General features: G+C 40.9%; 1 protein-coding gene across 3 annotated transcripts in view; it reads left to right on the top strand.

The window, feature by feature from the left end:
- The window catches only part of adamts13 (ADAM metallopeptidase with thrombospondin type 1 motif, 13), a 30110-nt gene that overhangs the window by 13701 nt on the left and 3717 nt on the right, over positions 1-12692 (top strand). For 2 of the 3 annotated variants that reach the window (XM_048209181.1, XM_048209183.1), the window contains 11 exons: positions 7-157; positions 3762-3891; positions 4751-4930; positions 5134-5329; positions 8443-8548; positions 8643-8772; positions 8853-9041; positions 10055-10259; positions 10406-10766; positions 11260-11406; positions 11497-11673. In XM_048209181.1, the coding sequence (XP_048065138.1) occupies positions 7-157; positions 3762-3891; positions 4751-4930; positions 5134-5329; positions 8443-8548; positions 8643-8772; positions 8853-9041; positions 10055-10259; positions 10406-10766; positions 11260-11406; positions 11497-11673 (1972 nt within the window). Of the gene's footprint in view, positions 1-6; positions 158-3761; positions 3892-4750; positions 4931-5133; positions 5330-8442; positions 8549-8642; positions 8773-8852; positions 9042-10054; positions 10260-10405; positions 10775-11259; positions 11407-11496; positions 11674-12692 lie in introns of those variants that run through there. The other variant, XM_048209182.1, reaches the window with a different exon arrangement.

The raw sequence follows: 12692 nt of genomic DNA, 5'->3' as shown, positions 1-12692 counted from the left end.
TTTTAGGTGTTTAGGAAATATGGGCAAGAGTATGGAGACCTCACCAGTCCAAACATTTCATACCAGTACTACTCATTTGGTGCTGTTTCAGTGGAGAGAGCTGTTCAGGGCAGATGGTCCAATGTCATTTCTGCCTGCTCAGTAACCTGCGGCACAGGTAACATCTTTGTTACTGTTGTAAACTCTGTTTACTGATGGAGGGAACAAGTTGTGGCAAGAGGGACACAAACATTAAGAGAGACACAATGTCTCGTTCCCTCTATCACTTACTTAACTTTATTGTCCTTGAAGGCGATTCTTTATGCAGACAGCAGTATACATACACATACTCACATACAGCAACACAACACATGAAATAATACACAATTTAAAATAAGTCATTTAAAAAAATAATTGCAGCAGGTATAAAGGAATTCTTATATCTAGGGAACGAAGGTTACAACACTAACCAAGACATTCCCTATCTGTCAGTCACTTCGACGTTGTGTCGATGTACTGACACTAGGGGTCCCTAAGGAAAACTGCACAACCAGTCCAGGCCTGGTCCTCTCTCGTCCTTCACTGTCGTCGCTCCTCCTTTTATGCTTCCGGAGCTCCTCCGTGAGAGACTCAAGGCCGGTGCGCCTCCCAGGTGAAGCTCATTAAATCTCGCGCCACCGGCCTCGCGCCGTTCCCTCACGGCTCTCGCCCGCCCTGGTCACCACAGACCGTACTTACCTTTTCTCCATGAAAAATACATCTTATGGGATTGCTGTCAGGGAATATGGAGCACCTAGCCTCAAGTACATGGGTTGACCTGAAAGGGCATACTTCACAAGTATTGGGCCTGGCAGCGAATTCCTCCACTGAATTCAGATGTCGCAAGGTGCTGAAGGCTAGAAGGACTTCCAAGGTTCGCCGACCCAGAGAACTCTCATTGACCAAAATGTTATTACTTCAGGGAGGGAAAGGCACTGTGTGCAAGAGGTACACCCGGCCAGTTACCCGCAGTTTACCTGTTCGTACTCAGTACCCAAAGATTGTAAAATCTTGCAAAGGTACTGGGTGTCGCCCAGCCCCCTGCTCTGCAGATGTCTGTTAGAGAGGCACCATTTTCTAAAGCCCAGAAGGATGCAACACTCCTCATAGAGTGTGTTCGCACTCCTAGGAGGCATGGCATGCCCTGGCCCTGGTATGCCAAGGAAATTACATCCACAATCCAGTGGGCCATCCTCTGTTTGGAGACAGCCTTTCCCTTCTGCTGCCCCCCAAATCAGACAAAGAGATGCTCAGAGCATCTAAAGATATCTATGCGGTCCAAGTAAACACACAATGAAAAGGCTGAGTCTGCCTTGTCACGAGGCAGCGCTTGCAAGTTCACCACTTGATCCCTAAATGGGGTTGTGGGAACTTTGGGCATGCAGCCCAACCGGGGTCTCAGGATCACATGAGAGTATGTCGGCCCAAACTCTAGACACGTTTCTCTGACAGAGAACGCCTGCAGGTCCCCTGGCCTCTTGATGGAAGTGAGAGCGGCCATCTTCAAAGAGAGGGCACTCAACTCAACTGACTACAGGAGCTCAAAAGGAGTTCTCTGTAGGCCCAGCAAGACTACACAGAGGTCCCAAGAAGGAATAAGGCACAGCCTTGGAGGGTTTAACCTCCTGGCACCTCTGAGGAACATGATGATCAGGTTGTGTTTCGTTGAACCTGTTGAATACTGTACAAATATTATACCTGTATAAATATAATCACCTGTTGGACAGGCGGTGCCGCCTTTCTGCGGGAAGCTTGAATCTGCGGCCGGGCTGTGGTGGAGTTGGTGTAGCTGCCACAGACGAACACCCTCGGCGACGGGTGAGTTGCGCTCCGAGCCCAGATACCAATCATCCAGCCATGAATGCCCAGGACAGCGTGAAGGAATTTACTCTAGCCTGATGTTTACGGTGGCCGGGGCAAGTACGGCTGCCAATTCCACGTCAAACTCACCATACTCAAAGGTGGGAGTCTAGCCAAGTCCTCAGCGTCAGAAGGCATAAGCCCTGACGAATCGACAGTTCATCCTCATCCGGTGCCCCAAATGAGAAATTATGGTCACCCACCTAACTCATCCAGGAACTCGACCGGACACAACAAGTGTGACGAGGAATGGGAGGCCCGTGCGGATTGACCCAGCAGAAAATGCTCCCATTGTTCCCCTAATCTCACCCTTGTGCATAGCAGAATGGGACGGGGAGCAACTGAAGTGACTCTCTCTCTGACCAGAAAAGAGAGTCGTGACCACAACATTGCCATGGTTATGTTCTCACAGAGAGGACATAAACCATCCACAAATACTGTCTCAGCGTGGGTATGACCCAAACACTCAAGGCAGAGATCATGGCCGAGCCCAAATACCAATGATCTATCTATGAATCCTCAGGACAGGATGGAGGACTCCACTCTAGCCCGATGTTCATGGCGGCTGGGGCAAGCATGGCAGCCAATTTCAAGTCGAACTCAGACTGTGCTGCCACACTCAAGGTGGAAGTCCAGTCAAGTCCTCAGGCATAAGCCCTGACGAATCAGCTGTTCATCCTCATCCATTGCCCCGAATGAGAAATTAAGATCACCCACCTAACTCATTCAGGAACTCGACTGGACACAAGCGTGACGAGGAATGGGAGGCCCGTGGGGTTTGCCCCAGCAGAAAACACTCCCATTGTTGTACTCATGTCGCCCTTGTGCATAGCAGAACGTGATGGGAGCAACTGAAGTGACTCTCTCTCTGACCAGAAAAGAGAGTTGTGACTGCAACATTGCCATGGTCATGTTCTCACAGAGAGGACATGAACCATCCACAAATTCTGTCTCAGCGTGGGTATAACCCAAACACTCGAGGCAGAGATCATGGCCGTCCAAGGATGAGAGATATCGACCGCACCCAGAAACACACAGGTGGAAAGGCATCTTTAAAAAGACGCTCTCTGCCAGTGCTTTGCTCTTTTAATTGCTTTTTAATTTAAGTGCCCACAGGAGCTCTCACTACACTTATCTCTGCATGGTGTGGAGAGACCAGCAAGTTGAGGTGAATGGAATGAGCATCTGTCCTTGTTGACATCCACTCGGCTCCGAAGAACAAATCTGAATGAGTGGATGCACACCAACTCCTTTTACACCTGTATGTCTGGGGGAGTGGCATATGCAATTTCCACTTCTTTTTACCTTTTCTTGAGGTACCCTAAATGCCAGTTTATCGACGCTACGTCGAAGTGACTGACAGGGAACACATAAGCAGTTAAATTCTGGGCATATAAACATGTTACATGTAATCAGTTTTGTTAACTTCATTCATCTCAACGCAATGGAACGGCTATGGGATATCCTTGATAAAACTTTGTTTAGATTCTATATTAATGATTTGTGCTCAGAGAAGATGCAGAAACAACAGTAAAAATACTTTTATACCACTATAAAGTTTTTGGCATCTTTTCCCCAAAATAACTCTATATAAATACATACATATGTTACATATATATATATATATATATATATATATATATATATATATATATATATATATATATATGTTACATAAAATGCTTAAAAGGAAAATTTTTTGACAATAAATATGGATAATTTTGATATTTACATTTATATATATATATTTATATAATATTATATTACCGTAAATATATTTACATTTATATAATGAACCAAATGATGCTGTAATAAAACTTTTATATGTATAAACCATTTATAAATTTAATTTCTGTTTTAACTCATTGATTTCTCTGTTGTAGGCATCCAGAAAATCAGTCAGCACTGTGTAGATGTGGTCACACTCGAGCACCTGGAAGATGAGCTCTGTAGTTCATCCCCTCAAACACCAGATATACTACAGCCCTGTTTTCTGCCAAACTGCCCACCCAGGTGCCTTACAGTGATTCAGGTTCATGATTTTGCCTTAGAGGAACAAGTGGCGATTCAAACATTCCAGGAAATTTTATAAAAGTTTTAAAAAATTGATGTCATTTATCTTGAAGAAAACCAAAAAGGAAACCACTCTGGCCCCATCTAACATGACCCACTTGATGTAGACTTCAGCTGTCTCCCAGTTCAGAGGCCGCATCCTTCGGAGGCTGCATCCTTCGAAGGCCAGACTGAGCATTGTTAAATGGGACGGTCTAGCCTACAGAGGATTGTTCTTGTCACCTAGCAACTGTGACTGCTGCCATTGACGAGCGGCAGTAACATTTGTACTGGACTTTATTGAAAGTTATATTCAACTGTCTGAAAACAAAACAGGGTTCACAACCTGTCTAAATATGTTCACCATGGTCCATTTCTGTACATAATAAAAAGTATAAACTATATAAAGTCACATCTTAGTAAGGTAAGTCAACATTTGAACCGCTTTAAAGTTTTCTTTTATTTTTACATTTGTATCATTAGATATTCAGTTGAAACTCAATATGGACAGCCTTTGTCGCGCCGCTGTTATGCAATCAGCCTTCGAATGTGGCCTTTGAAGGATGCAGCCTCTGAATTGGGATGCAGCTTTTGTTTGGCCATGTCTGCGAAGTCCCACATTTATGTTTCAAAAGGATACTTAGGATTGTTGTGTTAATGCCCACAGCAATCAATGAGAAGGCTGCAATGGTGCAACATTTCATTATAAATAACTTTTATAACCCTAAAGTGTGGGCTTGAAGGATGAATGCAAGGGAGGAAAGTGTAATTTTGAGCAGGGCCTTTGAATACAGGAGTTTAATTTGTGTATCTGTTGTAGCTGGGAGTTAGGTGAGTTTGGACCCTGCAGCGCCCCCTGTGGTGTGGGAGAGCGAGTGCGCTCTGTGACGTGCTTTCAGAAGCAGGGTACAGTGAAAGTAAAGCTGCCTGACTCTGACTGTACGCTTGACTCTAAACCACCAACAACTGAAACCTGCAACTCCCAAATCTGTCCTGCCAGGTAATGTGCCAAAGTGTATGAGCCTGAAATTAATTAGCAAGTTAGATAGTGTTAAGGTGAAGTCCAGTACCCTAGAATTTTTTTAATGCACAAAAAATCCTCCAACCTGATGCAAGAAAATCGAGACATTCTGGCAGTTGTGTGTATATATTCATATACTGTATATGTGTGTGTGTGTGTGTGTGTGTGTGTGAGTGTTGTAGATGGCAGGTGTCTGAGCCTGGTGAGTGCTCAGCTGTGTGTGGACCCGGGGAGGCCCAGAGAACGGTGTCGTGTGTCCGCTCCCATCATGGATCTGATTCTGAGGTTGACCAAAATTTGTGTTCTGACCCCAAACCCCCAGAGCATGTTCCCTGTGTGGTGGACGTTTGTCCTGTCGGCTGGGAGAGCCAAAGAGAGGTATTGTGTTACAAAATAAATTCAGCGTATATTGTATTGACTTTATAATTAAAGGTGCCCTAGAATTGAAAATTGAATTTTCATCGGTATAGTTAAATAATTAGAGTTCTGTACATGGAAATGACATACAGTGAGTCTCAAACACTATTGTTTCCTCCTTCTTATGTAAATTTGATTTGTACAAAAGACCTCTGAAGAACAGGTGAATCTCAACATAACACCGACTGTGACGCAACAGTCGGGATCATTAGTATGTACGCCCCCAACATTTGCATATACCAGCCCATGTTCAAGGCATTAGACAAGCCAGTATTAATGTCTGGAGCAGCACACAGACTTTATGCAGGTAAGCAAGCAAGGACAATAGTGAAAAATGGCAGATGGAGCAATAATAACTGACATGATCCATGATATTATGATATTTTTAGTGATATTTGTAAATTGTCTTTGTAAATGTTTCGTTAGCATGTTGCTAATGTACTGTTAAATATGGTTAAAGTTACCATTGTTTCTTACTATATTCACGGAGACCTGATCCATGTCATTATTTTCATTTTTAAACACTTGTAGTCTGTATAATTCATAAACACAACTTCATTTTTTATAAATCTCTCCAACAGTGTGTAATGTTAGCTTTAGCCCGTTAGCCACACATAGGCTACTATCAAACTCATTCAGAATCAAATGTAAACATCCAAATAAATACTATACTTACATGATCCGATATGCTACATGACGAACACTTTGTAAAGATCCATTTTGAGGGTTATATTAGCTGTGTGAACTTTGTTTATGCAATATATTATAGCGTTGTGAGCTTGGGGGCGGGAAGCGCGAGCATTTAAAGGGGAGACGCACAGAATCGACGCAATTCTAATTATGCCCCAAAATAGGCAGTTAAAAAAATTAATTAAAAAAAATCTATGGGGACACATTCAGGGGACATCTTAGACTTATATTACATCTTGTGAAAAAGCGTTCTAGGGCACCTTTAAGCAGTACTGCACAAGCAAGTATTGCTGTACTGAATATCAGCATGATTGCAAGTGTGATATTGTAGTTATTTAAAAAGTTAATATTATAAATATCGTAAGCAATTTAACAAGTCAGTATCAAGCACCTTACGTTTAAAACAAATGGTCAATTAGTTTGAATAAAGAAAAAGACAGCCAAAGCATCAAACAGAAGCCAAAGAAGCCAAAGAATCAAGCTTTGCATGTCACTAAACAACACAGAGTTGTGAGTGGAATGGAGCCGCAGCAGTTTACCCTCCATGCTCCATGTGTTCTCTAATCACTCTGCTACATTTTGGGTTTTCTACATCCTGCTCTCCACTATCTGGTGAGAGAAATGCTGCTCAAAATACAAATTCCAGAAATGTTTTTTTAAATTTTAATAAAATAAAAACTAAAAGACTTTCAATCACATGAGCCAGTATGTTATTCACAATAGAACACAGATAACATAAATGTTTAAACTGAGAAATTTTAAAATTTTATGCACATTTTATGCACATAATGAGCTCATTTAGTTGGGACGGGGGCATGTTTACCATGGTGTAGCATCTCCTCTTCTTTTCAAAACAATTTGAAGACGTCTGGGCATTGAGGTTATGAGTTTCTGGAGTTTTGGTGTTAGAATTTGGTCCCATTCTTGCCTGATATAGGTTTCCAGCTGCTGAAGAGTTTGTGGTCGTCTTTGACGTATTTTTCGTTTAATGATGCGCCAGATGTTCTCTATAGGTGAAATATCTGGACTGCAGGCAGGCCAATTCAACACCTGGACTCTTCTACGATGAAGCCATGCTGTTGTAATAGCTGCAGTATGTGGTTTTGCATTGTCCTGCTGAAATACACAAGGCCTTTCCTGAAATGGAGGGGAGCATATGTTACTCTAAAACCTTTATATACCTTTCAGCATTCATAGTGCCTTCCAAAATATGCAAGCTGCACATTCCGTATGCACTTATGCACCCCCATACCATCAGAGATGCTGGCTTTTGAACTGAACGTTGATAACACGCTGAAAGGTCTCCCTCCTCTTTAGCCCGGAGGACATGGCATCCGTGATTTTCAACAAGAATGTCAAATTTGGACTCATCTGACCATGGAACATTTTTCCACTTTGAAACAGTCCATTTTATATGAGCCTTGGCCCACAGGACAAAACGGCACTTCTGGACCATGTTCACATATTCCCTTTTGCATGATAGAGCTTTAGTTGGCATCTGCAGATGGCATGGCGGATTGTGTTTACCGACAGTGGTTTCTGGAAGTATTCCTGGGCCCATTTAATAATTAGTCATTGACACAATCATGCTAATGAGTAATGCAGTTTCGTCTGAGGGCCCGAAGACCACAGGCATCCAATAAAGGTCTTTGGCCTTGTCCCTTATGAAAAGAGATTTCTCCAGTTTCTCTGAATATTTTGATGATGTTACGCACTATAGATGAAATTTGCAATTTGACATTGAGGAACATTGTTTTTAAAGTATTCCACAATCTTTCACAGATTGGAGAGCCTCTGCCCATCTTTACTTCTGAGAGACTCTGCCTCTCTAAGACATCCCTTTTATAGCTAATCATGTTACAGACCTGATATCAATTAACTTAATTAGTTGCTAGATGTTCTCTCAGCTGAATCTTTTCAAAATTTCTTGCTTTTTCAGACATTTGTTGCCCCTGTGCCAACTTTTATGAGACCTGTAGCAGGCATCAAATTTGAAATGAGCTCATTTAGTGGATAAAAGTGTCAAATTTCTCAGTTTAAACATTTGTTATGTTATCTATGTTCTATTCTAATGTTTCTTGAGCACCAAGTTAGCATGTTTTCTTCATTTCTGAAGGATCATGTAACACTGAAGACTGGAGTAATGATGCTGATAATTCAGCTGTGACATCACTGAAATAAATTACATTTTAAAATATATTAAAATAGAAAACAGTTATTTTAAATTGTAATAATATTTCACAATATTAATGTTTTTACTGTATTTTTGATTAAATAAATGCAACCGTAGGGAGCATGAAATACTTATTTAAAAACTGAGTTTTGAACTGTGTATATTGAACTAATATAGTGATATGTGATCTGTTCTAAAATGTCTTTTCAAGACTGACCTGACCCGTACAGATTCCCGCGTAATGCCCCGTTCAAGAATGGTTCCAGTTTATGTTTGGAGTCCTGTGATTGGCCAGTGCTCCAAGACCTGTGGCAATGGTAAACAACACAAATGAATACACATGCTGAAATTAGTACAAAACTAATTTCTGAATGTGTGTGCATAATTGTGCATGCTTACTTATTTATGCAGGATCTCAGCAGGTTTGGTTCTCCTGTGTGGATCACCAATCACGTCTAGAAGTTCCAGAGTTCCTTTGTGATCGTACCACTAAACCAGAGTTGTACACCCAGCCCTGTAGCCCATCAATATGTCCTGCTGCGTAAGCATTATTTAAACTCATCTTTTAAACTCTACTTCTATACATTGACACATGATGAGCATAGTGTCTTTCTTTATCAGGTGGCACTACATACAGGGACCCTGCAGTGTTTCTTGTGGAGGTGGTTTAGCGAAGAGAGTTCTGTACTGTTCCCAAAGGGTGGAGGGAGGAGTTGGAAACAGGGATTTGGTGGTGGGAGAATCTGCTTGTCAGTCTGTGCCCAGACCTTCAGAGGTAGTGGAGTGTAATACTGAAATCTGTCCAGCCAGGTAAACCACCACCTCATTTCTACTGAACATTTGAAGAGACAGACTCTTCAGCAGATCTGCTTTAGACTCATGAAGAATGGTGGCAGTTACTATAGCTAAACTTGCCTCATGTTGAGGACAGCAAACTGTTGACCCGCCATTTTTAAACATTATAACATAATGTTTAACTAAGATTATAACATAATGTTAATCCAATTACTTACCGTTCCTGTAAGAATCTTTAACATATGTTTTAATAAGCTGATAAATGGTGAAAATGGCCTGCCGTCTGTCCTTATTGGTTGACAAACAACAGGTTAATAATCAGTGCTAAATGCAAATAATAAAGTTTATCTCTGCAACCATTAAATCTATAATCATGCATACATTAGTAGGATATCAAAGTAAATAGGTTTATCAACTTCTAAAAGGGAGAAGAAAATACTTTCCATATCTTTTGTTGTTGATGTCGAAGGTTGTGTCAAATAATACTGTAGAGTATTTTTACAGAATTTCATCTGTCACATGGTAATATGGTAATACTGATATTTGTTCCATTTAATAGGCTGGTAAATCACACTTATTCTGTTTATGCATTTAGAAAATTTTATATTTTTCTATTCAGACTGTCATGTTTTTGAATATTGTTGTGCCGCAAAAACTAGATATTAAAATAATTAAATAAAATAATAATAGATGTTCAAAATGTTCAAACTCTTTATAAGCAATGAATTTGCATGACTTTTCAGCCTTGTTTATTTAGTTTTACTTATTTTAGCCAACTTATTTTATTTCAGCTAGTTAACAAAGCAACATTTTTCATTTAATTTAGTTGAAGTCTTTTATATTTTATTTCAGTTAATGTGTATTTTATTTCAAGTAATGAAAAAGTTTTTTTATGGTTTTAGTTGTACTTAACAATAATAACCCTGGTTGGGTCACCAACCCAATGCCTATTGTCTAGAAGCAAAAGCAACTGATTTTTTTAAATTACTGTCTATTAGGGTGTCTTAATTCATGAAATTATTCTGTAGGTGGCAGGTGGGACAGCAGGGCGACTGTTCAGTGTCTTGTGGGATGGGTGTAGCTGTGAGGAGTGTGCAGTGTGTTCAGTATGAGGGGGGTGTAGAGAGGATCTTGGAGGAGGAGCGGTGTGAGTCAGGAAACAAGCCTCCCGTCACTGCACCATGCTTCACTCAAGTCTGTTCTTTCCACTGGGATGTGCGCGAGTGGAGTGAGGTAATGTGCCAACACATCCGTCATCCAAACTACATATGCTAACAATGTACAGCTGTTATCCCAAATTCCCATTTTATGGAAACAGAGTTTAGATATTATAGAATAATCCCTCTCCATCCCTCATTTTTTTCTGCTCTGTAATGTAGTGCTCTGTCTCATGTGGTTATGGGATCCAGTCTCGGACCGTGTCTTGTATGGGCCCATCGAGTCCTCTTCCTGTTAGTCCCTTTCTTTGCCTCCACTTGCCAAAACCCATCACCATCCAGGCCTGCTATAGCCCTGACTGTTCCTCAGGCCATACCTCCACACCAGAGCCCAATGGCACTCACATCCAATCAGAGCACCAGAGAGGAGAGGGGACATGGAGAACCCCAAAAGTGCTTATGAGAACCACACTAGGTCCCACTGTCAGAGTCATGAAGATGAAGAAGAGTTTTTCAGCCATTGCACCTACAGAGGAATTGACGAAAAGCACCACGAGCACGCCAACAGAACCACCACAGACCAGTTAGGTGGCAAGTGTCTGCTAGCTCCATATAAAACTGCCAGCCATGATAACAATTTCAGTGTCTAAAGGGGCATATTCTACAATTCTTTGTTATATGTTTTCTTGAAATTTCTGAAGTCTGGAGTATTTGTATTGGTTAAATTTCATTTTTCACAGTGTAATAGCACAAATAAGTACTGAGTAATATTGATTTACTACATGTAATTACTATACAGTTAAGGTTAGGTTTTGGTTTAGGGTTAATTGTAATTACATTTATATATACACTCAGACCTATAACTGTATATATTCAGACAAATAAGTACATATACCTGATTTACATTTATATATGCAAAATAAATTTATATTCAGGATTTATGAATATATATATTAGGATTATTTATATTTATATATTTCCTGTTTGGCTCTTTAATTTTGTAGATTGTTATATGAATAGACAGAGAGAAAGATGGAAAAAAGCTGTGAGGAATAAATCATCTATTCTGGTTTCAGGTTTCTGTGGGCAACTCCTCCTTCAAGACTCAGGAACTATTGACCTACGCAATGTCACTCAGACAAGGTGTATATTTGCTATTGGCCGACCTCTTGATGAGGTTATTCACATCAAAATTGTATCCAGCACTCTTAACTGCCGGCAGAGTAAGTACTGAGCTTAAATTGCGTACAGTCATGGGGATCTGATGCAGTAGTAGTATGGTGAATTGTGTGTATTTTTGTGTATATTTTCAGAGGAGAATATCGCCCTGTATGACAGACTCATTCTGATGCGTCTCTGCGAGAGGACGACTGGTAAAACGCTGAAATCACGATCAAATGTTCTTTTGGTGCGTCAGAGCCGCCTAACCCCTGGCAATGGAGTAGTACTATTTTATCAGAGTGTAAAAAACAAAAAAAGCCACCATGGAGGTGAGTTATTACAAACCCAGCATAAAACTTGATACATAAATTGCATATTTGAGTAAATATATATATATATATTCATCAGATGTATTTATTGAAAAGGGATGGTAAAAAATTCTGTCATCATTTACTCACCCTCATGTCATACCAAAGTGCCTACCTGGCACTTGTAAGGAGTTGCAAATAAATGCTGTTCTTGTGAACTTTCTATTCAACTGTAATGGGGTCCACTGAAGACGAGTTGAGATGTGAACGAAAAAATGATAAACGTGATAAAAAAAAAAACAGAACTAAAACATGATAAAAACCGGGGACAAAAACTTGACATGAACAGAACTTGACAAAACTCACCAACAGCGGGTTACAAAGCTAGACAAGGCACAGTGGAAACATGAGGGATGACATAAGACACACCTGAAAGCAATCAAACAATGAACCAATCAGAACAAAATGTCTGCCCATGACAAGATGACATGAGGCACAAAGGAATCACATGACATGACAGGAAACTATGAGAACTTCTATGAAAACACTATGAGAACTTGAAAATAAAAGACTTGAAAACATGAACATAAACAAAACCTAGAACAGGCGTGACATATCCCACATGAAGTGGAAGTGGGCGTGGAGAAGAGGCAAGCCTGGACCAAGGAGCAATAGCAGGCCGGGACTGTGGAGCAGTGCACGAGACCATGGGGGATCAGCCAGCCATGGTGGAGCCTGTGGAGATGGGAACCGCCAGGGCAGAGCTGGTGGAGGAGATGACCACCAAGCCAAGGGTGAACATGGCACCAGAGCAGAAGACCCTTTGGAAGTCAGGAGGCCATGGTGGAGCAGAGACCTGAATGGCCTTCATAACCATGACAGAGTGAGCAGGGGAAAATCTACAAAGCTAGACAAGGCACAGTGGAAACATGAAGGATGACATAAGACACACCTGAAAGCAATCAAACAATGAACCAATCAGAACAAAATGTCTGCCCATGACAAGATGACAGGAAACTATGAGAACTTCTATGAAAACA

Source organism: Megalobrama amblycephala, linkage group LG12 (assembly GCF_018812025.1).
Source record: "Megalobrama amblycephala isolate DHTTF-2021 linkage group LG12, ASM1881202v1, whole genome shotgun sequence".
Lineage (NCBI taxonomy): Eukaryota > Metazoa > Chordata > Actinopteri > Cypriniformes > Xenocyprididae > Megalobrama > Megalobrama amblycephala.
The sequence above is the reverse complement of the archived record's forward strand: the minus strand, read 5'-3'. Positions and strand labels throughout refer to the sequence as shown.